We start from the raw sequence: 23170 nt of genomic DNA on the forward strand, positions 1-23170 counted from the left end.
TTTTGAGTTATGGTGTTGGAGGAGAATATTGAAAGTGCCATGGGCTTCCAAAAGAACCAACAGATCTGTGTTGGAAGAAATGCAGCCAGAGTGCTTCTTGGAAGCCAGGAGGGCCAATCTTTGTCTCTCATACTTTGGACATATTGTCAGGAAGGAGCAGTTGCTGGGGAAGGATATCATGGTTGATAAAGTGGAGGGCCAGAGCAAAAGAGGAAGACCCTCAGCGAGATGGATTGGCAAAGTGGCAGCATCAGTGTGCTCAAGCATGACAACAATAGTGGGTTTGGTCTAGGATCAGGCATTGTTTTATTCTGCTATGCATAGGGTCGCTATGAGTCTGTACGAACTCTATTGATATTTTTTCACTTAATCATAAAAGGACCACAGTATTTTCCCTCATGTAATTGCTGTTCTTCATAAGGTTAGAATCTGTATTTATTTAACTCAGAATTGTTTCCTTCCTCCTGTAGGTTTGTCGTACTGTGGTGGCTTATGTGTTGGTGCGATGCTGGAAGCTATACCACTGGCATTTTAAATACCAGCAGGATAACCTGGGGTGGACATGTTTCAGTGGAGCTTTTCAGAGTAAGACAGACTTGTAAGACGAAGGGGAGAAGGACTGTTTCTGAATGTTTAGCCACTGAAAACCTTGTAAACAGCAGTGGAATGTCCTCTGGCATAGTGCCAGAAGATGAGCCCCAAGGTTGGAAGACATTCTGAATATTATGGGAAGAAGAGCTGCCGTCTCAAAGTAGAGTTGAACTTAATGACACGCATAGAGTAAGTCTTTCAGATCTTCATTTGCTGATGGGTCACAATTCAAAATGAGAAATAGCAGCTGGAAGTATCCATTCAATAATAATTATTACATGGAATGTACAAAGTACTAATCTAAGAAAATTGGAAGTCATCAAAATAAAATGGAATGCATAAAGATCCATATCTTAGGCATTAATGAGCTGAAATGGCCTGATTCTGACAATTTGGTTTGGATAATCAAATTGTTCATTATGCCAGGAATGACAAAATCAAAAGGAATTACATCACATTCATTGTCAAAAAGAGTATTTCAAGATCTATCTTGAAGTACATTGCTGCCTGTTATAGGATAATATTCATAAGCCTACAAAGAAGACAAATTAATACCACTGCTATTGAAATTTTGGCACCAAACACTAAAGCCAGTGATGATGAAATTGAAAAATTCCACCAACTTTTTCAGTATGAAATTGCTGAAGCATGTAATCAAGATGCATTGATCATTACTGATGATTGTAATGAGAAAGTTGGAAACAGAAGAAGAAGCAGTAGGTGGAATATAACCTTGGTGATAGAAATGATGCTGGATAACACATGATAAAATCAACAACTTATTCATCCTACATACCTTTTTTCAATAACATTAAAGATGATAACATAAAGGGACCTCACTAGATGGAATATACAGGAATCAACTTGAATACATATGTGGGAAGAGACAATGGAGAAGCTCAATATTATCAGTCAAAACAAGGCTAAGGGCTGACTGTGGATCAGACCATCAATTGTTCATATGCAAGTTCAGGCTGAAGTTGAAGAAAATTAAAGCAAGTCTGTGATAGCCAAAATACAACCTTGTGATTATCCCACCTGAATTTGGATACCATCTCAAGGTCAGATTTGGTGCATTAGACAATAATGACCAAAGACCAGAAGAGTTGTATAATGATTTCATGAACATCATCCATGAAGAAAAGAAAAGTTTGAGAAAATGAAAGACCAAAAAGAAAGAAAAGACAAAAATGGGTGTCAAAAGAGACTCTAAAATTTGTTTTTGCATGTAGAAAATCGAAAGGGACTGAAAGAAATGATGACGTTAAAGAACGGAACAGGAAGTTAAAAGGGGAACTTGAAAAGAATAAGTCAAGTATTATAATGAAATGTGCAAAATCTGCAGCTAGAATATCAAAGGGAAGAATATACTCAGGATTTCTCAAGATGAAAGAACTGAAAAGAAAAATTCAAACCTCAGCTTTCCGTACAAACGGATTCTATAGGCAAAACAGTGAATGATGTAGAAAACATAAAAAGAAGATAGAAGGAATACACAGAATGAAATCACTGCACCAAAACCAATTGATTAATTGTTTTTGAAGAGGTACCATATAATCAAGAACCAATAGTATTGAAGAAGAGTCTAAGCTACAGTAAAGGCATTGGGAAAAAGCAAGGCTCTAGGAATTGGTGGGATACAAATAGAAACAGTGCAACAAACTAATGCAGCACTGGAGGCACTCACTCACCTATATCAAGAAATTTGGAAGACAACTACCTGGTCCATATGATTGAAAGATATCCATATCTGTGTCCATTCTAAAGAAAAGTGACCCACCTGAATGCAAAAATCACTGAACATTATCATTAACGTCACAGGTAAGCACATTTTTGCTGAAGATAATTAAGAAAAAGTTGCAATTGTACATTGACAAGGAGCTGCAAAAAATTCAAGCTGGATTAAAAAGAGGTTGTAGAAATAGAAATATCATTGCTGACTTCATATAGATCTTAACTGAAAGAAGAGAATATCAGAAAGATGTTTACCTGTGTTTTATTGACTACAAATGCCATTATTAGACTGTGTGGGTCATAACAAAACACTGTGAATAATAGTATACAAGAACACTTAATTGTGTGCATGAGGAACGTGTACACAGACCAAGATGCAGGTTTGCAAACAGAATAATGGATACCAAACAGATTCAGGAAAGGTGTGCATCAGGGTTTTTCCTTTCACTATATTTATTCAATCTGTATGCTGAGCAAAGAATCTGAGAAACTGGATTACATGACATCAGAATTAACAACCTGTGATATGCAGTTGACACAACCTTGCTAACTACAAGCAAAGAGGACATAGATTACTTACAAATGAAGATGCAAGACTACAGCCTTTGTTGTGGATTGAACTTCAATGAAAAGAAAAGATAATCCTCACACCAGACCAATAAATAACATAAAGACAAATGTAGAAAAGATTGAAGTTGTCGAAGACTTCATTTTGTTTGGCTCCATAATCGACACTCATGGAAGCAGCAGTCAAGAAATCAACGATTGTTGCAAAGACCTGCTTAAAATGTTAAAACAGCAAAGAGATCAATTTGAGGACCAAGATGCCCCTGACCCTAGCCATGGTACTCTCAATTGCCTAATACGCATGTGTGGAATCCTCATGTGGCACTGTGGGTTAATGTGCTAGAGTGCAAGGTCTGTTTGAACTGCAAGGTCGGTGGTTCAAGCTCACCAGCCACTCCTGAAAAACCCTATAAGGGATTGCTATGACTCGATGGCAATATTCTTCATGGACTGTCAGAAGAACAGAAAAATCTATCTTGGATAAAATACAGTCATAATGTTTGTTAGACTGGAGGATCATGAGACTTGAGTCTTTTACTTTGAATATGTTTTCAGAGTTTCTGGAGAACATCATGCTCAGAAGAGTGGAGAGTGGAGAGTCAGCAAAAAAAAAAAAAAAAAAAGGGAGACCCTCCAACAAGATGGATTGAAATAGTGGCAATGACAATCAGCTCAAACATATTAACAATTGTGAGGTACAGGGCCAGGTAGTATTTCATTCTTTTGTGTCTGCAGCCTCTATGAGTCAGAATCAATTGGATGCACCTGACTACAGCGACTTTTTTTCTTCAATATTCTTGTATTGCGGGAGAAAGATGAGGCTTTCTACTCCTGTCAAGATTTACATCCTTGAAACCCTTTACAGGGTCGCTATGGGTCGGAATAGACTCAACGGCACTTAACAACAACAACAACAACAATATTCTTGTATTATGAAGTACTTCCTTTGACAGTTGTTAAGCATGGATAAATCATAAATATATACATTTCTCTTCTATGTAGTTTTTACTTAGATAAGTTCAAACTGAATCATCAGTTAAAGATCTTTTCATTAAACCAACAATATCATAATTATACAATTAAAAATAATGGACATGTGATCAAATTTCTTGGTCCACAACTTGAAAATGTAACCAACTAGCTTTTTCAGTTTTAATCAAATTATCATATTAATCATATTAATGCCAAAATAATATTGATTTTAATTGATAATCTTATTATAAATATGTATGTGACTAATTAGAATAAAGCAACCTAAATTTGTTAGTGTAAACTCTCTAAAATTAATGACATAAAACATTATTTTTAGAGTTTAGAGTTTGATTTGTGGTTTGCTTTTAATTTATAAATGTAAACATACTGAATAATCAAGTAGTCCATGATAAAAAAATGTTTCAATATGGTCATCAGATAGTTGTATGAAAATGAACTTTTCAGATTAATAAAATATGTCAATTTGTACAAATCATCATTATGTTAATCCAAGAAGTACTAAATGATATACCTCTTGCCTTTTTTTACATTGATTTTATATTGGTAGGGGATGTTAAGTAAAAAGCTTGATATTCTATTAACTCAAATTATGCTATCATTTCCATAGTTTTAGATTGCATAGCATAAATCAAACATGTTTTACAGCCTTTTGTAGAAGGAATCTTTCCATCATATCTGAAAACAAAAGTACTGAAGATGACTATTTTATTCATTTAACAAAGCTTTCCTATGTGGCTTCTTTGTTGCTGTTAGGCATCATCAAGTCAGTTTCAACTCATAGTGACCTTATGCATAACAGAAGGAAGCACTCCCCCAGCTTGCACCATCCTCACAATTGCTACATTTGAGCCCATTGTTGCTGTCACTGTGTCAAGTCATCTCCTTGGAGGTCTTCCTCCTTTGCGCTGACTCTCCAGTTTACCAAGCATGTTGTCCTTCGCCCGGGACTGGTCCCTCCTGATAATATGTCTGAAATAAGCATCACTAATGTATTAAGTTCCAGAAAGACAGTAAAAAAGAAAATTTTCACCTGCTTATGGAAAATGTAATCCAATTTACAATTTTTAATTAAAAGGCATTATTACATCAGGCATAATAACTATTATATTGGGAAGATGCCTTTCTGATTTTGAATTGCATCCAAGCATATCACTAGTGGAATCCTGGTTTTGTACTGTAGAATAAGCACTGGGCTGCTAGTCCCAAGGTTGGCAGTTCAAATCCATCCACTTGCCACTCCTCAGAAATTCTATTCAGGATCTTTATGAGTGAGAATCAACTCATTAGCACTTAACAACAATAATAATATTACTAGTAAACCATCACAATTTGCATTGTCTACCTTTGTTCCTTCCAGGAAAATTACAAAAATAATCTATCTAAAAATCACCTACCTCTGAATTCTTTCCAAAGAATTTTGTTTTGTTCATGATCTCACTGCTCTGGAGATAGAGGAAAATCATCTCATTCCCAATTCAGGGATTGGTTTTTACCTTATAAATTTGTATAACAAAATGCATATGGTCTGCCACATATGAACACAATCCAGGAACTCACTGGAGAAGCAATTTATGGAGAAATTAGAAGAGATGTGTTTTCAGCAATGAATTAGCAAACCACCAGAACAGCTACTATGTAGGCGGATATTTGACTGTGCTGTGTAGTTGTGAGTGCTGCCATTTTTGGAAATGTCAATTTGCTAATTGCATGCAATCAGGAGTGCCAGACTTCTGCCAAATCATAATGAGTGTTCTTTGACCAAGAAAAAACACATTTCCTTTCATTTAGAATATAGTTACAGTATACATTTCGTCATTAGTTCTTGGACTCCTTTCCAAAGTCTTAATTTTCATTTATGGTTACTTTTGTGAAATAAAAACAAAAAACCTCAAAACCATTGCTGTCAAGTTAATTCCAACTCACAACAACCCCATACTGGGTTTCTGAGACTACCTGAGAAAACAACCTTATCTTTTGCCTATGGAGGAGGTGATGTGTTTGAACTGCTGATCTTGAGATGTTGAGCAGCTCAACATCTAAGCATAGTGCCAATTGGGTGCCTTACTTTTATTCTAGAGGTTCTCTGTACATTGATTAAGGCAAATAACAGGTACACTTCAAGGTCTGGAGGTTACAGATCAGACATCTGGACAGCTGACAATTTTAATTATGGTGTCATCCCAGAATTGTGCAACAGAAAATGCTTGCAATGAATTTTAAACATTTTGTTTCTAATAAGTTGGCTAAAAACATAATACAATAATACCATGTTCAAGATTGTTCCTTTTGCAGATTAATTTCTGGAGAATATTCCATACAATCTCCTCTGAATTATTAATAAATTCATCTCTGTGTAGGAGAGTTCATATATTGACATTTTATTGTTAATAAGTTTTATGTAGCTTTCGAGTTTATAAAACATTTTGAAAACATTTTATCTTATTTAACACTAACGTCAGTCTAGTAAGGTAAGTAAGAAATTGTGATCATTTCATTTTTTTCAAATGGTTATATAAATAGTTTCATGTCACAATTAAGATTATGCCATTGTTATTGTTAAGTGCCATCGAGTCAGTTCCGACCCATAGCAACCCTGAACAGGGTTTCCAAGGCTGTAAATCTTTATGGGTGCAGAAAGCCTCATCTTTCTCCCGTGGAGCAGCTGGTAGTTTCGAACTGCTGACCTTGCAGTTCACAGCCCGATTCGTAACCACTATGCCACCAAAGCTCCTTAGGTTATGCCATTGTTGTTGTTGTTAAGTGCCATCGAGTCCGTTCGACCCATAGCGACCCTGAACAGGGTTTCCGAGGCTGTAAATCTTTACGGGAGCAGATTGCCTCATCTTTCTCCCGCGGAGCAGCTGGTAGTTTCGAACTGCGGACTTTGCGGTTCGCAGCCCGATTCGTAACCACTACGCTACCAGAGCTCCATGTAAATCTTTATGGGTGCAGAAAGCCTCATCTTTCTCCCGTGGAGCAGCTGGTAGTTTCGAACTGCTGACCTTGCGGTTCACAGCCCGATTCGTAACCACTATGCCACCAAAGCTCCTTAGGTTATGCCATTAGGAGTGGATAATTTGATATTAGAAGACAACTCACATGAATGAAAAATTGAGAATAGAAGACAACCCACTTAACTCTTTTTCTGCCATACCTATTTGGGTCCTCAAAAATATTTTTTTTCTGAAATTAGACACAATAAATAACATGCTGCACATTTAAGAGCTAGGCAGACGCTGAGATGTTTACCAGGTTACTTGTGACCCACAGGCAATGTATAATATAGAAGTTGTCCCATTCATAAGTTCTTAATTGTTAGAGGAGTCCTGATGTGGTGTTGTAGGATAAGCACCAGATCACATGTTTGGCTTGAACCACAGGTTGGCAGTTCAGACTTATCGCTCCTTGGAAACCCTACACATGTCGCTGTCAGTTGGAACCAACTCAATGGCACTTAACAACAAAACATCTTCAAATATCAGTTATTCTATGATTCTGAACTGTTAATCAGGGAGATTCACGATGAGGTTTTTATTAGTCCATATCAAAATTAGAAAAAAAAAAAAAATAGGCCAACGTGGTTAGTTTTAATATAAAGTGCACACATGTGCCTGTGACCATGTACATCCAGATTTATGAGACTAGGTGCTGCTTCCATTCCCTTTTCCCCTTTTAAATACCTTTCCTTAAAAGATGATTATAATAGCAGGGAGTAAGTTATTGTTATTTTGTTAGGTATTGTTTCCACTTTAATAACAAGTTAGCATACTCAACATTCAAAAATTTACTTGTTTCAAAAATCAGAGAATCATAAAAATCATCAATACACCTAAGGATAGTGATATTTTATATCATCAAATATGCATTTACTCAACATATATTCACAAACATATCATAAATGTTATGGATATTTTAAGTCTATTGAATCAGAATCCAAATGAAATATTTACTTTGCAACTGATTAAAATAGCTCTTAAATGGCACTGCGGGATAATGCCCTGGACTTCAAGGTCAGTTTGAACTGCAAGATCAAAGGTTCAAACCCACAAATTGCTCTTTGGAAACCCTTGACAGAGTCACTATGAGTTAAAATGGACTCTACAGCAAGTAATGACAAGAAGTCTTTTTTAAGCTATATTTACACCTACATTTCTTTATTTACCCTTGTAACTTATTTGTCAACAATTTTGTTATTTTCTCATTGTATTTATATAGTGAACTTTATGTTCCTTTGACCTCTCTGTATCCTATAAATTAGAAGAGATCTGTGATTTTTTTGCTTTTATACCATACTAATTCATGTGTGGTATTCTTCTTCTATCCATAAATATAACCATTGATTCTTCCCCAGGAGAAATACATGCCATAGATAATGAAACTGAAACAAACAAGCAAAAACAGCTTATCCAAGGTAACTCAAGACTAAATAGGGCCAAGGATCAACCAAGATGTCTTGAGACCTCATTCCAGAACTACTTAATGTGTCAATTATGCATTGAAACATTATGCCTAAGTCTGAATGGCCACTACAGGAACAAGCAAGTTGCTCACTGGGAAGCCATCAAGGCGAGCAATCAAGTCCCTTCAGGACAAACCCCTTTTCAAGACTGAAACTCAGAGGGAACACATGAGCAGGCATCTAAACATGCTGGCGACCATGTTGGTCTCCTGGTGAGCAGACAAGGGGGAAAGGTAGAAACGAAGATATGGGCTGAGTTCAACCAAGTTCCATAGACTCCCATCAACCTGGAAATGAGAAAGAGAAGGGGAAGGGCTTATTGGTACAAGGTGTGGTGAGACCTGATATGAGGCAATGATAAAGGCATGAAGTAACTGGCTTACAAATTTTTAAGAGGTAGTTTAGTTTCAGACTATGTGGGAGAAAGTAGAATCTAAATAGTTGTCTTCTTGTCTAGATGGGACTAGTGAAAAGAAATGGGTTAAAATTCTTATGATTCAATAGTGAGTAATTGTTACTATGACCAATTGCAATTATTACAACTGTAAAGGTAGAAGTTTTATAACATAAAGGGGGGAGTAACTATAACTATCTTATAGTCCAGGAATAGAGGATCCTAGGGCCATCAAGAGAGAAGACCACAAGTGCAACGTGGAACCCTATCCAGAGAAGCAGCAACACCAGAGATGGAGGCAGAGATAAGAACATGGAGAGAGAGAGAGAGCAGCTGAGGACTCTTGACTCATGGAAAGAGAAAGGCTGAATGTTGGTGGCTGGGAGGCAGGCTTGCAGAATGATTATATATTAAACGATTATATATTCCTGAGTATTTTTGTGTACACCCCCACATAAAAACAAAAACAAACAAACAAAAGAAACAGAGGGAATAGAAGCAAATACTATTGAATGATGATGCATGAAGGAGATTCTAATCATTGCAATGAAACGATGAGTGTAAAACCAATATTTTCCTTTGTAAACTATCACTCAATTCACAATAAAATACTTTAAAAAAAGTCTTTGCATAGTCAATAAAGAACAGATAAAAACAAAAACAATCAAACAAAAGATTACATTGTTGCTGAGTACATTCGAGTTGATTTTGACTCACACAACCTTGTATAGGGTTTTCAAGGAGCGTCTGGTAGGTTTGAACCGCCTAACTTATGCTTAGCAGTCCAGTGCTTATCCTGCAGGACTCCAAAATATGCCGATATTTTTTGCAGGGGGCTTCCTGTAACTAATCATATTTACTATGGACTTAGATTTTAACATCTAGAAAACTCATAAAACTACCAATCTATGGATGTTTATGAATATTTATATTCTTTGCCCATTGTCTTTTTTTGGATTATTAAAAATAAATCAGGAAGAAGTAGTGGAGTAATATGGTCAATAAACGAGTCAAAAAATCTCTGCTTCCTATATTCTTGTTTTTTTCTTTGTAAAAGTTAAAATGGGTGTTTAAAAAAATTATTTGGACAAAATGGCATTGAAAGAAGTCATAGATTGTGAAGAAAAGAATTGAATAAAAGGACAAATACATGTATTATAATAACAGTAAGAAAGAAACATTATGCCTATTTTAAAAAGATGTAGCTCTGCAGTGTTCCTTGAACATACACCCTGCCCATATGTAGCTAGTCATTTTTTGTTCATACAATTTATGTTTTATGTAACATTCCATCCATTCATTTCCTGCTGGTTTGAATCCAGCTATTCTTTAAAGCTAGTCTATAATCCCCATTCTTTATAATATTGGTACTGACGACCATAGATAATAGTGATCTCCTACCTCCAAACTACTTAGAGGCTACATATTTACAAGCTTATCCTGTATTTTAGTTTTTAGTTGGTATTCCTTTCTGTAATTTCTGAGTAGGCTGGAACAAAATTGCTTTTTTTTTTTTTTTTTTAATTATATTGTTTTACACACAGGAGGTTCCATTTAAATTGATTAATTTTATGATTACAGTTCTATCTTGCTGTAATGATGTAAAGTTCATTGGCATGGCTTTAAGAAAATTTTGACCATGTTTTCTGTTAGCCATTCCATTCTTCTTTCCTGGGGGTTCCTATGTTTCCTCAGAAGGATTAGGATGGAATGAGATGTAAAATCATAATTTTCTTATTCTCAGTGTACCAGGTACATTTTCTAAAGGAATGATTCTATCAAATACATCCTTCTTATTATCTGATTTTGAAAACATCTCTCACAAGTGTTTTATATTTTTGTGAAGCATCTGTTAGTTGCTATGTATCTGAAAGGATCTGACTTTTTTGTTTCACATGGAGACTGATCAATTTCCATGCATGGCATAAATTACATTTTTAAAAGACTTATTATCTTTCAGAGAAAGATATTTAGATGAAATGATATGATGCCTGGAATTTGCTTGAAAATAATACGAGAAGGGAAAGTGAGTGGAGAGATAGAGGTGATATGTTGGAATTAGTGGATGATTGTTGAAACTGCATAGTGAGTACACAGATCACTTACCTAGCTCATAGATTTTATGTAATACATTTCTTTTCTCTTGGTGGTGGTGGTGTGCCATCGAGTTGGTTCCAACACATAATGACTCTGTATAGGATTTCTGAGGCTAACATTCTTTACGGGAGCAGTAGCCACTACACTCTTTCGATTTTCCTATAATAACTTCATTTTGAAAGAATGTAATTTGGATTTTATCCGACTCCCTCTATTTAATCCTTGAGCTCGCTAGGCAAACTGCTTAGCTCTCTGAGTCTTAGTTTACTGAATTCTATCAGAGAATTATGAGACTTCAATAAACTCTAATATGCAATAATACACTTGTATTATTGTATTAAAACTTCTACCTTTACAGTTGTAATAATTGCAATTAGTCATACTCGGGCTGCTAACCTCAAGGTCAGCAGTTCGATACTACCAGCTGTTCCACAGGAAAAAGATGAGGCTTTATGCCCACATAAAACTTGGCAGCCTCAGAAACCAAAAAGTTTTATTTCTGTTAAAAATTATTTGGACAAAAATTTGTCTTCAAACAGTATCAAATTAAGTAGAATTCTGTGGAAACTGTCTACATTTTTTAACCCTAATTTTTCATATAAATGAACTCAAATTGAAAATTTTAAATTATATGCTTTTGTTGGATTTCAGGTATAGCTCTGTAGGATAAGCACTGGACTGCAAGGTTGGTTTGAACCACAAGTTTGACAGTTCAAACTCACCACCTGCTCCTTGGAACCCTATATAGGATAATTATGAGTTGGAACCAACTCAACAGCACTTCACAACAGCAACAGTAAAATACAATTTTAACCAAATCATTCTTATTGAAATTGATGGATTTTATTACTACTCACAAAATAAAATAGTAATATACTAAGTATTTAAAATGAGAAATCAATTTGCTATGTGTAATTTACTTCAAAGAAGATAGTTTGTGGTTGAAACAAACATTACAGATGTATGACTCGATTCCTCTTTTACAATTTTAATATTACGGTTTATAAACGTAATTGTTGTTAAGTGCGCTTGAGTTGGTTCTAACCCATAGCGACCCTGTATAGGGTTTCATTGGAGCAGCTGGTGAGATTGAACCGCTAACCTTGCAGTTCAGCACATTAACCCGCAGCGCCACACCAGGACTCCATAAACTTAATGTTGTTGTTGTTGTTAAGTGCCGTCGAGTCGGTTCCGACCCATAGCGACCCTGTACAGGGCTTCCGAGGGTGTAAATCTTTATGGGAGTAGAAAGCCTCATCTTTCTCCCGCGGAGTGCCTGGTAGTTTTGAACTGCTGACCTTAAGGTTCACAGCCCGATTCGTAACACTACGCTACCAGAGCTCCCTCCATAAACTTAATAGGCTTGATTAAATATGAAGTTAACTTGTAAATTAACTTAAATGTAATTAATTAAATTATCTCTTAAGTAGCTTGTTAATAGTGACTTCATTGTTGTAAAGTGCCATTGCGTCTGACTCATAACGACCCTGTATAGGGTTCCCCAAGAGTGCCTGGTGCTTTTGATCTGCTGTCCTTGTGATTCAAACCGACTTTGTGGTTCAATGCTTATCCTACAGCTCCATTTAGTAGGGACATGCAATATCTGTGGCATTTTTATACTAGGCACAAAAATTATACATATAATTCTAATTAGAAATGTATGTTGTTGTTGTTGTTAAGTGTCGTCGAGTCGGTTCCGACCATAGCGACCCTACACAGGGTTTCCGAGGCTGTAAATCTTTATGGGAGTAGAAAGCCTCATCTTACTCCCACGGAGCAGCTGGTAGTTTCAAACTGCTGACCCTGAAGTTTGCAGCCCAATTCATAACCACTACGCTACTGGTATATGCCTCAATAATTGTGTAAATAATCATGGTGGCACAAATGGTTAGCACCTGGTTGCTAACTGAGAGATTTCCAAATTAAGCCCAGCCAGCAGCTTCATGGACAAAAGACGTGGTGATTCCCTCTGTAAAACTTAAACCTTAGAAAATCCTGTGAGGCAGTTCTTCTCTATCACATAGGGTCAACTCAATGACATCTAACAACAGCAACAAATAAACATGTAGGTAATTAAGAGTTTTCATAGATGGCAATAATTGTATTTCCATCCCAAATTCTGTTCTACAGGACAATGTGTTCTTCCCCCATCAAGAAGTAGAGTCTAATTCCCCTTCCCTTGAATCTGGACTGACCTTATGGTGCCCCTATGAACCAATTAAAGTGGTGAAAGTGGCACAGTGTGCCTTCTGAGACCAGTTCAGACAAAGGTTTTACATCTGCTTCCATGTTCTCTAGTGGCATCCATGTAAACCATCTCTCTAACCTGAGACCACTATAGTGGAAAAGCCACTTGCCATGCTCTAGAAGATAACACTGCTAAGCTTGCAGATGACAGCAGCACCAATTACCAGTCTTTTGAGTCAACTGTCTTGGGTGTTGTGCTGAGTTGGATAGTGTCATGGAAAAATCTGTGTCCACTAGCACCCTAGAATTTTTACATTATTGGAAAGTAAGGCCTTTGCAAATGTAATCAAATTAATATGACTTCATAGTGAATTAGGGTAGACCCTAAATTCAGAATGACTGGTATCCTTATAAGTATCTCTGCTGGCATAATGAATTAAGCACCGTGCTGCTAACTGCAAGGACAGTGGTTCAAACGTACCAGCTGCTCCTCCAGAGAAAGGTGAGGATGTCTGTTTCCATTAAACCCAATGGAGCAGTTCGATTCTGTCTTACAGTGTCTCCATGAGATGAAATCACCTCGATGGCAGTGGGAGAGTGGGAGGGGTATTCTTTTAAGAAACAGAAATTTTGACACAGAAGTTTATGTAATGGTAGAGACTGCCAGGTAAGGAATGCCAAGAGTAGCTGGCAAAAACCAGGAACTACAAAGACGCAAGAAATGATCCTATCTGATAAATTCTCACAGAGAGGTGGGTCATGCTGATACCGGGATTTAGGATTTCTAGTCTTGGGAACTGTGGTCATTTCTTATGGCAACTCTAAAAACTAATGTTAGTGTCTAGTCCCAACTAGCCTATCATGACCATGGCCCTAAATTCATGAGTGGCCCCAAGTGAAAACAGCTCTTCTGAGTCCTTTCAAATTTTCTGTCAAATTGTGAGTAAAATAATTGCTTTTTGAAGTTGCCATGTTCTGGGGTAATGCTTATGCAGTCATAGTAATAGGAGCAAAATAGCTGATTAAGTTTAATGAAACTTTAATAACAACCTTTAATATATTCTTTAATAGATTCAACCATTAAAATGCAGAATTCCCAAAACTAGCTTGAATTACGTCTTTACTTCCCCAAATTCAATAAAAGAAGCTTTAACTTCTTTAGTTATTTATTAAAGTAAATAAAACTTTAAAATGCTACCAGAAAATCATTTCTGAAATAAAGACTAATAAGAAATGCAGGCTTTCTTTGGGTTGTCCCAGTGATGAATAGCATCGTTTTACTATCAAGTGTCAATCAGGAATCTTATAAACAACATGTAGGTAAATTGCCAGGGTGTCCCAAAACATCATGTCTTTTCTTACTCCCGGCAAGGGTCCAAACTCCAAGATTTATTATTACTGCTTTCCAACAATAGTTTCTGTAATTCTGTCTTCAACTAACAAGACAAGAGTGATCCGCTTCAATTTTTGACACCTACCTTACAAAACTTTCTGCTCAAGAGAGGTAGTTCTCTTTTTCCTTCTTAAATATGGCAGCTTGTTGTTGTCATTGCTAAGTTCCCTGGAGTCAGTTCCAACTCATAGAGTCTCTGTATAGGATTTCAGAAGCTGTAAATGATTTTTGGGGCAGAAAACCTCATCTTTCGCCCACAGAGCTGTTGGTGGACTCGATTCACAGACGTTCTAGTTTGGAGTCCAGTGTTTATCCTACAGATCCACCTCACTCCCAACAATAGTCAGATTGTTGTTTTCAAATGCCATCGAGTCTGGTCGAATTCATAGTGACCCTATCTAGGGTTTCCAAGGAGCGGCTGGTGAGCTTGAACCAGTGACCCTGTCGTTCAAATAAACTTTGCAATCCAGCACATTAACCCTCAGCGCCACACCAGGACTCCAATAATAGTCATATCGTTGTTGTCGTTAACTGTCATGGAGTCGATTCCGACTCGCAGCAACCCTGTACAAGGTTTCTGAGGAGTGGTTGGTGGATTTGAATCACGGTCCTTGTTGCTCAAACTGACCGTGCGGTCAGCGCATTATCCTGCAGCGCAACGTTAGGACGCCAGAACCAACATTTATTAAGCACTTTTTGCTTGTAACACATTAGATTAAGGGCTTTATATGCTTTCTCTTCCTCAAACACGTAATAACAATAATAACTCTTAGAGTTTGATCTAGGCACTCTTATTGCCTTCACTTAATAAATAAGAAAATAGAGACGAAAATAATCCATTTAGTTTGCCAAATCATGAAAGAAAGAATTAAGCGCTAGCCAAAGCCTATGATTTAGTCATTTTGTGCTGCAAAGAATTAGTCAGGATTGTCTCTGCATTTCATCTTAAAAATTTATCTGCTAAACCTCAGCATTCATTTAGCACAAGGTGCCCTTCTTCTAGGATCCGTGTTGGAAGCAGAGTGCATCCGGAGTAGTGGGTGCTGAGCGCGCACGGCACCACAATCTTAATAAGCAAGATGATGGCAATTTAGTGATGGCAAATTAGGTCAGCCTTCAGAAATACTGGTTGTTGTGCGGTTGTTGTGTGAAGTGCGGTCAAGTCGGTTCCGACCCATAGCGACCCTGTATAGGATTTCCGAGGAGCAGCTGGTGAGTTTGAACCGCCGAACTTGCAGTTCAAACGGCTTTGCAGTCTGGCGCATTAACCCACAGCGCCACACCAGGACTCTGTAATTTCATCCTCTTTACTAGCAAACTCAATGAAGGTTTAAGTTTTTTGGTTACACAAACCAAAAAGTCCACTGACATTCAGTCCAAAACTTGTGACCCTGTTTAGAGCTTCCGAGGCCGTAAATGATCTTTTTCCATGGACCTACTTGAGGGTTCGAAACTACCAGCCGCTCCGCGAGAGAAAGATGAGGCTTTCTACTCCCGTAAAGATTTACACCCTCGGAAACCCTGTACAGGGTCGCTATGGGTCGGAACCGACTCGATGGCACTTAACAACAACAACAACAACTTGAGGGTTTGATCTGCTGATCTGATGGTTAACAGCCAGTGCTTATTCTAAAGGCCCCAAAATACTCCTCCTGGTTTTATGGTGGTGGTGGTGGTGATATGCCATGGAGTTGGTTCCGACTCATAGCGACCCTGTACAGGGTTTCCGAGGCTGTAAATCTTTACGGGAGCAGAAAACCTCATCTTTCTCCCAAGAAACAGCTGGTAGTTTCGAACTGCTGACCTTGCGGTTCGCAGCCCAATTTGCTACCCCTACACTACCAGAGCACCTGGTTTTATAGACACCGTCAAAAGGAAAAACAAGGGTGTACTGCAGCTCCATGACTTTCAATTGCCAGTTGGCCACGTCCCCTCCCATTTACAGCTTGGTAGAATCAAGATATTATAGAATTATTCACACATTTGAACACCAATCTATGCATATGCTCATTTATTCATTCATGAAGCATTTACTGGTGGTTGAAAGTCTCCTATAAAACATTGTGTTGGCCTAAGGATTTGCAAAGATAAATGTTTCCCACATCTCCCTTCTAATAGAAAAGGCAGATCCATAAATAAGTAAAAGCCATTGAGGTAAATAGGATAATCAAGGCAAATGCAAATTACAGTGGGATTAATTTATAGACAAAGTCAAGGGTTCATTATATCTCGAGTGTTACAGTTTAGCTGCAACAAGACTTTTTAAATTTAATTTTATTTTTTTCATCTGGAGTTGCAAACGGGTGTAATTCTTTATTTTTATTTATGTATTTTTTATTTTTAAAAAACATATCATCTTCTTGCTACCCTTTTGGAGGAGAAAAATTACGATTAGAGGGTCTGTTTCTCTTTTATCTAGATAATTGATATCCAACTAATTTATTTCCATGCAGTCCCCTGGAGCCAGGAATGATTTTCCAAAGGAAAATGGATCACAGCTGTAGTCTAACACAGCAAAAGGCCTTGATCCCAAACAGCTGGCGCTTTCTGCCTCCTGGGACCCAGAAGGAAAGCAGGAATAATATGTCAGGGCTCAGTCCAGTCAAGGAGAAAGACACTTTTTTTGACCTTCTCTGACTCCTTTGTTCCTTCGTCCCATCTTTAACCCCTTGAGTTAGGCCTTTGGGTATATGGGTCACATTGAGTGTGAGACTTGCTTCCTATGAGGATCTGTCGTGTCCTAACCCTAGCCAAAGCTAATGTAGGCAAGCCACTGGGTTTTCTGTATCACAATTTAGAGACTTGCTTTTGGTGAATGTGGAACTCCCAGTGAGGGTTATCCATACCCTTACTGCTGCAGAATCAGGCATAAACTATGAAGACAACTGAGTTTTCAACATTCTGTCTCCTTTATAAAATATTCCTGACTTACTCTGATGGGTTGATTTTGTGGAAGAAGCCTAATGTTTCATTTAGATCATGTAGAAAGTTCTGGAAAACCAGTTTCTACAGCAAGCATATTCCCAAGGGGTGACTGCTGACAAAAATTTTCACTAGTTTCAGCAAAATGGTAAAAAGGAAGAAAGTCAAACTTATGCAATAATTACTTCTTTTTTTCTGGTATATAATTTTAAACTTAAAATATCCTTTTTGTTATGCGACACATTTTTGTTTGTTTTTTTTTAAGAAATATCTATTCTTAAAGTTTTTATGTAGGATAATAAAAATATTTGATCTTGTGGCACCTTGTCTAGAGGTCTAAGTATGTGGGTTGAAGGTCAACATATTCTATGATTAAATAATAGCCAAATGTTTCAATGTTCTCAATTCAACCAAATCATCTTTGTTCAAAGGAATACTGATGAAGAGAAGACTAACTTACTTGATAATTCACAATTTTTTTTATTCTTGCCTTTTTATGTTTGTAGATGATGTGGTACTCTTTCAGGGAGTTGTTATTGTTGATGTTAAGTGCCATGGAGTCATTTTGGACCCATAGCAACTCTGTATAGGATTTCTGAGGAGTGACTGGTGAGCTTGAACCAATGACTTTACACTTCAAATGGCTTTGCAATCTGTCGCATTAACCCACACAGCCACATCAGAACTCCTTTTAGGGAGTAGGGAGGTACAACTTATATCCATCATGACAGATGAAATACTTAGCAGAAATTCACAATATCGTTGTTTAAACTTTGTCAAATATATTTTTTGTTAATAAATACTAAAAAAAATTAAGTAATATTTATTTGCTCTAACACAGTAAGATGATCAAGTACTGCCATCCTTTGAACACTAAAGCTTCTCCCTATCATTTAAAAAACAACTGTGAAGGATCATATTTAGGGAAATATTTGCCTTTGATACAGATAAAGCTAACTTAATGTTTCCCACCCCAACGTGTACTATATATATATTTTAAATAATTGTAACAATTCAAGCTTCAAGCCAACATGATTGGACAGCATGTGAGATTGTCCATTTCTTTGTCTTTGTTTCTGCCTCAAGAATTTTTACCTTTCTCTCTACAAGATCATGATATAGAAAAAATATATTGAGCCTCTATTATAATCCAGTTAACTCACACATGTAATATGAACTCTTAAATACTGCGCCCATGGAAGCAGCAGTCAAGAAATCAAAGGATGTATTGTATTGATTGGAGTCATGGTGTGGCACTGTAGAATAAACACTGGACTGCTAACCATAAGGTCATTGGTTCAAACCCACAAGCTACTCTTTAGAAACCCTATACAGGGTCTTTATGAATCAGAACCAACTGTATGGCACTTAAACAATAAGAATTGCATCAATTAAAGCAAAACTGCTCTAAACGACATCTTTAAAGTGTTAAAAAGTAAAGATGATACTCTGAATACTAAAGTTTACCTGACTCATTATGGTTAGGAATAAGGAAGACCAAAGAGGAATTGCTACCTTTGAACTGAAGCCTTTGAATTATTCAATTATGCCATGTCCTGTAGAAGAACAAATAACTCTACAGATAGAATGCTCTTTGTCACTGTTGATGTTAGGTGCCATCGAGTTGATTCTGACCCATACCGACCCTGTGTGTCATCTTCACAATTACTCCTATGCTTGAGCACATTGCTGATGCCTCTGTGCCAATCAATCTTGTTGGTGGTTTCCTTCTTTTTTGCTGACCCTCCACTTTACCAAGCATGGTGTCCTTCTCCAGGGATTGACCTCTTCTGATAATATGTCTGAAGTATGAGAGTGACAGTCTGGCCATCTTGGCTTTTAAGGATCATCCTGGTTGCATTTCTTCCAACACATTTGTGTTCGTTCTTCTGGCAGCCCATGAGACCTTTAATGCTTTTTTGTCCAACACCATAACTCAAATGCATCAGTTCTTCTATGATCTTCCTTATTCGTTGTCCAACTTTCACATGCATATGAAGCTATTATAGATACCCCGGTTTAGATCAGATGCCCCTTAGTCCTCAAATATCTTTGAGAGGCCTTGTGTAGCAGATTTGCCTAATGCAATACCTCATTTAATTTCTTAACAGCTGCTTCTGTAAGTAAAATAAATTATTTGACCACTTCAATCTTTTCTCCATTTATCATGATGCTATTTATTGGCACAATGGTGAGAATTGTTTTCTTTGCATTTAGGTGCAACCTATACCTAAGCAGTAAGTATTTTAAGTCCTCTTCACTTTCAGCAAACAAGGTTGTATCTATCAACTGCATATCGCAGAGTGTTAAGGATTCCTCCTCTAATCCTGATGCCACATTCTTCTTTGTATAATCCAGCTTCTAGAATTATTTGCTCATCATACAGAATGAATAAATATGGTGAAAAAATACAACCCTGGTACACACCTTTCCTGATTTTAAACCATTCAGTGCCCCCTTCTTTTGTCCCAGTGACTGCCTTTTGGTCTATGTACAGGTTCCTCTTAAAAATGCTCCTTAGCCTGGATGGACAGACATATCTTATGTACCTTGGACATAAGGGGGGGACTGTTTCCTGGAGGAGGACATGATGCTTAGTAAAGTAGAAAGTCAGTAAAAGAAAGGAAGACCCTCAACAACATGGATCGACACAGTGGCTGCAACAATGGGCACAGGTATAGCAACAATTGTGAAAATGGCAGTGTTTTATTCTGTTTCAAATAGGATCACTTGAGATGGAACCAACTTAATGGCACTCAACAATAACAACAAAAACTGCCTTTTCTGCAGATGAAGATGTCAAGACTTTGAATAGCTTGCCAAGATCATAAAGTGAACAGGAGTTAAGAAATGAATTGAAAATGCGAATTGAGTTTGCTCTCTTCAAAGACATGTGTATTGGATCTAAGGAGACCTGGTGACACCATGGTTAAGTGCTTGGCTATTAACTTAATGGTCAGTGTTTCAAACTCACCAGCCACAACAACATGGGGCTAAAAAAATGACAGTCAATTTCTTGAAAGATTTACAGCCTTGGAAGTCCCATGGAGCAGTTCCACCTGCTACCACAGGACCGCTATGAGTTGAAATTAAGTTGATCTCAGTGGGTTTGTTTTTGGAGGGTTGGGTACTGCTCTTCTTTTAAGAAATGTTGTGTGTTTTTTTCTGTTTTGGAGATATCTGATTAAACTTTTGAAAATACATTTAGATATGTATCTGAGAATTAATAAAAATTAAAAGTGCTTTGGAAGAACCTCTTGCTTATTGAAGTTGAGTTCTATTTATCAAATAGGGTTCATAAAAACAAATCATTATTATACTCTTGGCTACTTCCTTAGTACAGAACAGTCAGTGAACTTAAACATAGTAAAGTCATGATATATACTTCAGGCTTAAAAACATATATATATACATATATAGCTTTCTGTTTCAAAACTAAACAAGACAATATCAACAACAAGAAAAATTATACTATGCGACTTCCAAGTAAGGGAATTCTGTTTCCTAAGACTACATTTTTCTATTCAGTGTTGGGCAATAGGCTATAACATTTTAATGATAAGATAAATAAAATGTGTCCCATAATGTTTTTTGTTGATTCAAGCTTTATGAATTATTTATCATGTAAACAAAGTCAAATTACATTTATGGAAAAAAAAAAAAAAAAAAAAATTTAGTTAAGTAATTGGCCAACTCTTCTAACTATAAAAATATCAACTCTTGGTTTTTTATAATGTCTGCAGTAGGAATAATGATGAACTATTTTAATCTTGTGCTCAGAGGCAAAGTGAGGATTAACCAGCATAACATTTCTTGGGAACTTGGCCAATTTTGTGACTTCAAAACTAGTTTACAAGTTTATCCATTAAATGGTGACTTCTATGATTAGGCTTTCTTCATGCCGTTATTTAATTTGCCTAATACTATAATGCAGAAAATTTTCAAGTGCTTGTAAAAAGTTCCTGGAGAGTTTTATAATAACCTAATCTCTCCCACAGTGAATAAACAATTCAAAAGTAAATAATCACTAACAATATAATCAAAGACCTAAAAGGATAAAGGTCATATTTAATTTACTCATCTCTTCTTCCCCATTGCAACGAACACAACAGACTCATTGCGGACTTGCAATACATTTGCTGAATTACCCCATTGGAATAATCTTGTCACCATTTGGAACATCTGTATGATACACTTTTTATTTAGCTTCAAAGTGTCTGTGATATATATTGGCATAAAAGAGCCACATCACATCTCTGTTTTTCATTGTTTCTATTTAACATATTTTGTTATTCTGGGTTCATTTGTGTATGCTAAGCACTAGACTGCTAATCACAAGGTCAGTGCTTGAACCCACTACCCACTGATGGGACAAAGACAAGGTTTCCTGCTCACTCAAAAATTTACAACCTCAGAAACACTATAAAGAGTTACTATGAGTCAGAACTGACTCAACATCACATAACAACAACAACATTCCAACTGCAAAATTTAATGTCAATATTTATAATTTTCTCTTCAAAGCTCTGCTAGAAAGCAAAGGAGTGCCCTATTGTGTTATGGGATTGTTCCCTTAAAGAAATACAAATGACAGAATCACACTTTGTGTTTTTTTTGCTTTTCATTCTTTGTTTCTTTCCAATAAACAAATACACTCTCCCTTCTTCCTCCCATGAGAAAGGGAAGAAGCAGGAAAAAAAAAAAAAAAGCAGGAATGTGAATCATCTGCCATTAAACTATGTTCATCCCTTTTGACCCATCCACTGGGACTTCAAACTTCTAAAGATTTATCTTCTGAGTATATTGCTCTTGGAATTCTAAAGCCAATTTTTTTCTGCAAGATGATACATCAAACTGAATTTGGAATGTTAAGCTAAAGATATTTGTTCGATGATAATAATGAATATTTGGATGATGCCTTATGATAAAGATTTCCTTTGAAATCTTCTGAAAAATCCAAACAGCTGGATTACAAAATACCAATGGTAAAGGCAAATCTAAAACCCAGAGATTAAGGGTATATTTTAGTACTTGAGAGATAAGTTTTTGTTGTAAAAGTTTACTCATTTTGCTTCTGATAACTGCATACTTGGTCATTTAGTCATGTTCAAACTAAACTCTGTTATCTGGGCTAAATCAAGAGTAGAGACACTGTTTAAGTTTTGTTAATGTTTCAGGAAGGTAAACCATAGAAATAAAATAAGCCATCATCCTGGAATCATGGAATATAATACATTGTTTTGGTCAACATTCTGTTTTATAGATGGGGAGTGTACCAGATTGCAAAGTGATGATGTGAGCCCTGGCTTTAAAAGAACCGTCTCCTAACCTCAAGCCTACATCTTTTTCTGCCTTTCTCTGTTTCCTTCACTTCTCATTAGGTGGCACTGTCTCTTGCATTCAAATTGCAGAAATTCAAGCTGAAAATGTTAAACTCTTTGAGCATCCTTTCCAAAGAATAAAACAAACAAGTTAAGTAAACAGAGCCTGTAGCCCACTCACCCAAATCAGAACACTGGACAACTCGAAGATGGCATTGACAACGGAAGGGACACACTGGCCCCAGTGGCTCCAAGTCAGGAAGCGCATGATTTCTATCTTCTGGGCCTATCCCAGAAGCCTCATCCTCTAGCATAAAGTCAAATAAGCCACTCTGTTGAAATGGTCCTGCCCAGGAAACTCGTGCAAGCAGGAGAAAGATGATAGTTGCCTTCATGGTTTATCTCATCTAGTTTTACAACCGGGGAACCTAAGAAAGAAATGAAAGGTTTAGAAAGAGTAGTTAGTATTGAGTGCCCCATAATAGGTTGAGCATAAGGGAAAATGGAAAGGA

The 23170-nt window shown here is 36.8% G+C and overlaps 1 protein-coding gene across 4 annotated transcripts in view; it reads right to left on the reverse strand.

Annotated features, from left to right (window-relative positions):
• DCN (decorin) overlaps positions 1–23170 on the reverse strand; it is a 58961-nt gene that overhangs the window by 31643 nt on the left and 4148 nt on the right. For 3 of the 4 annotated variants that reach the window (XM_006870723.1, XM_006870722.1, XM_006870724.1), the window contains exon 1: positions 22840–23053. In XM_006870723.1, the coding sequence (XP_006870785.1) occupies positions 22840–23053 (214 nt within the window). Of the gene's footprint in view, positions 1–22839; positions 23087–23170 lie in introns of those variants that run through there. The other variant, XM_006870721.1, reaches the window with a different exon arrangement.

Source organism: Chrysochloris asiatica, unplaced genomic scaffold, assembly GCF_000296735.1.
Source record: "Chrysochloris asiatica unplaced genomic scaffold, ChrAsi1.0 scaffold00149, whole genome shotgun sequence".
In the NCBI taxonomy this organism is placed as follows: domain Eukaryota; kingdom Metazoa; phylum Chordata; class Mammalia; order Afrosoricida; family Chrysochloridae; genus Chrysochloris; species Chrysochloris asiatica.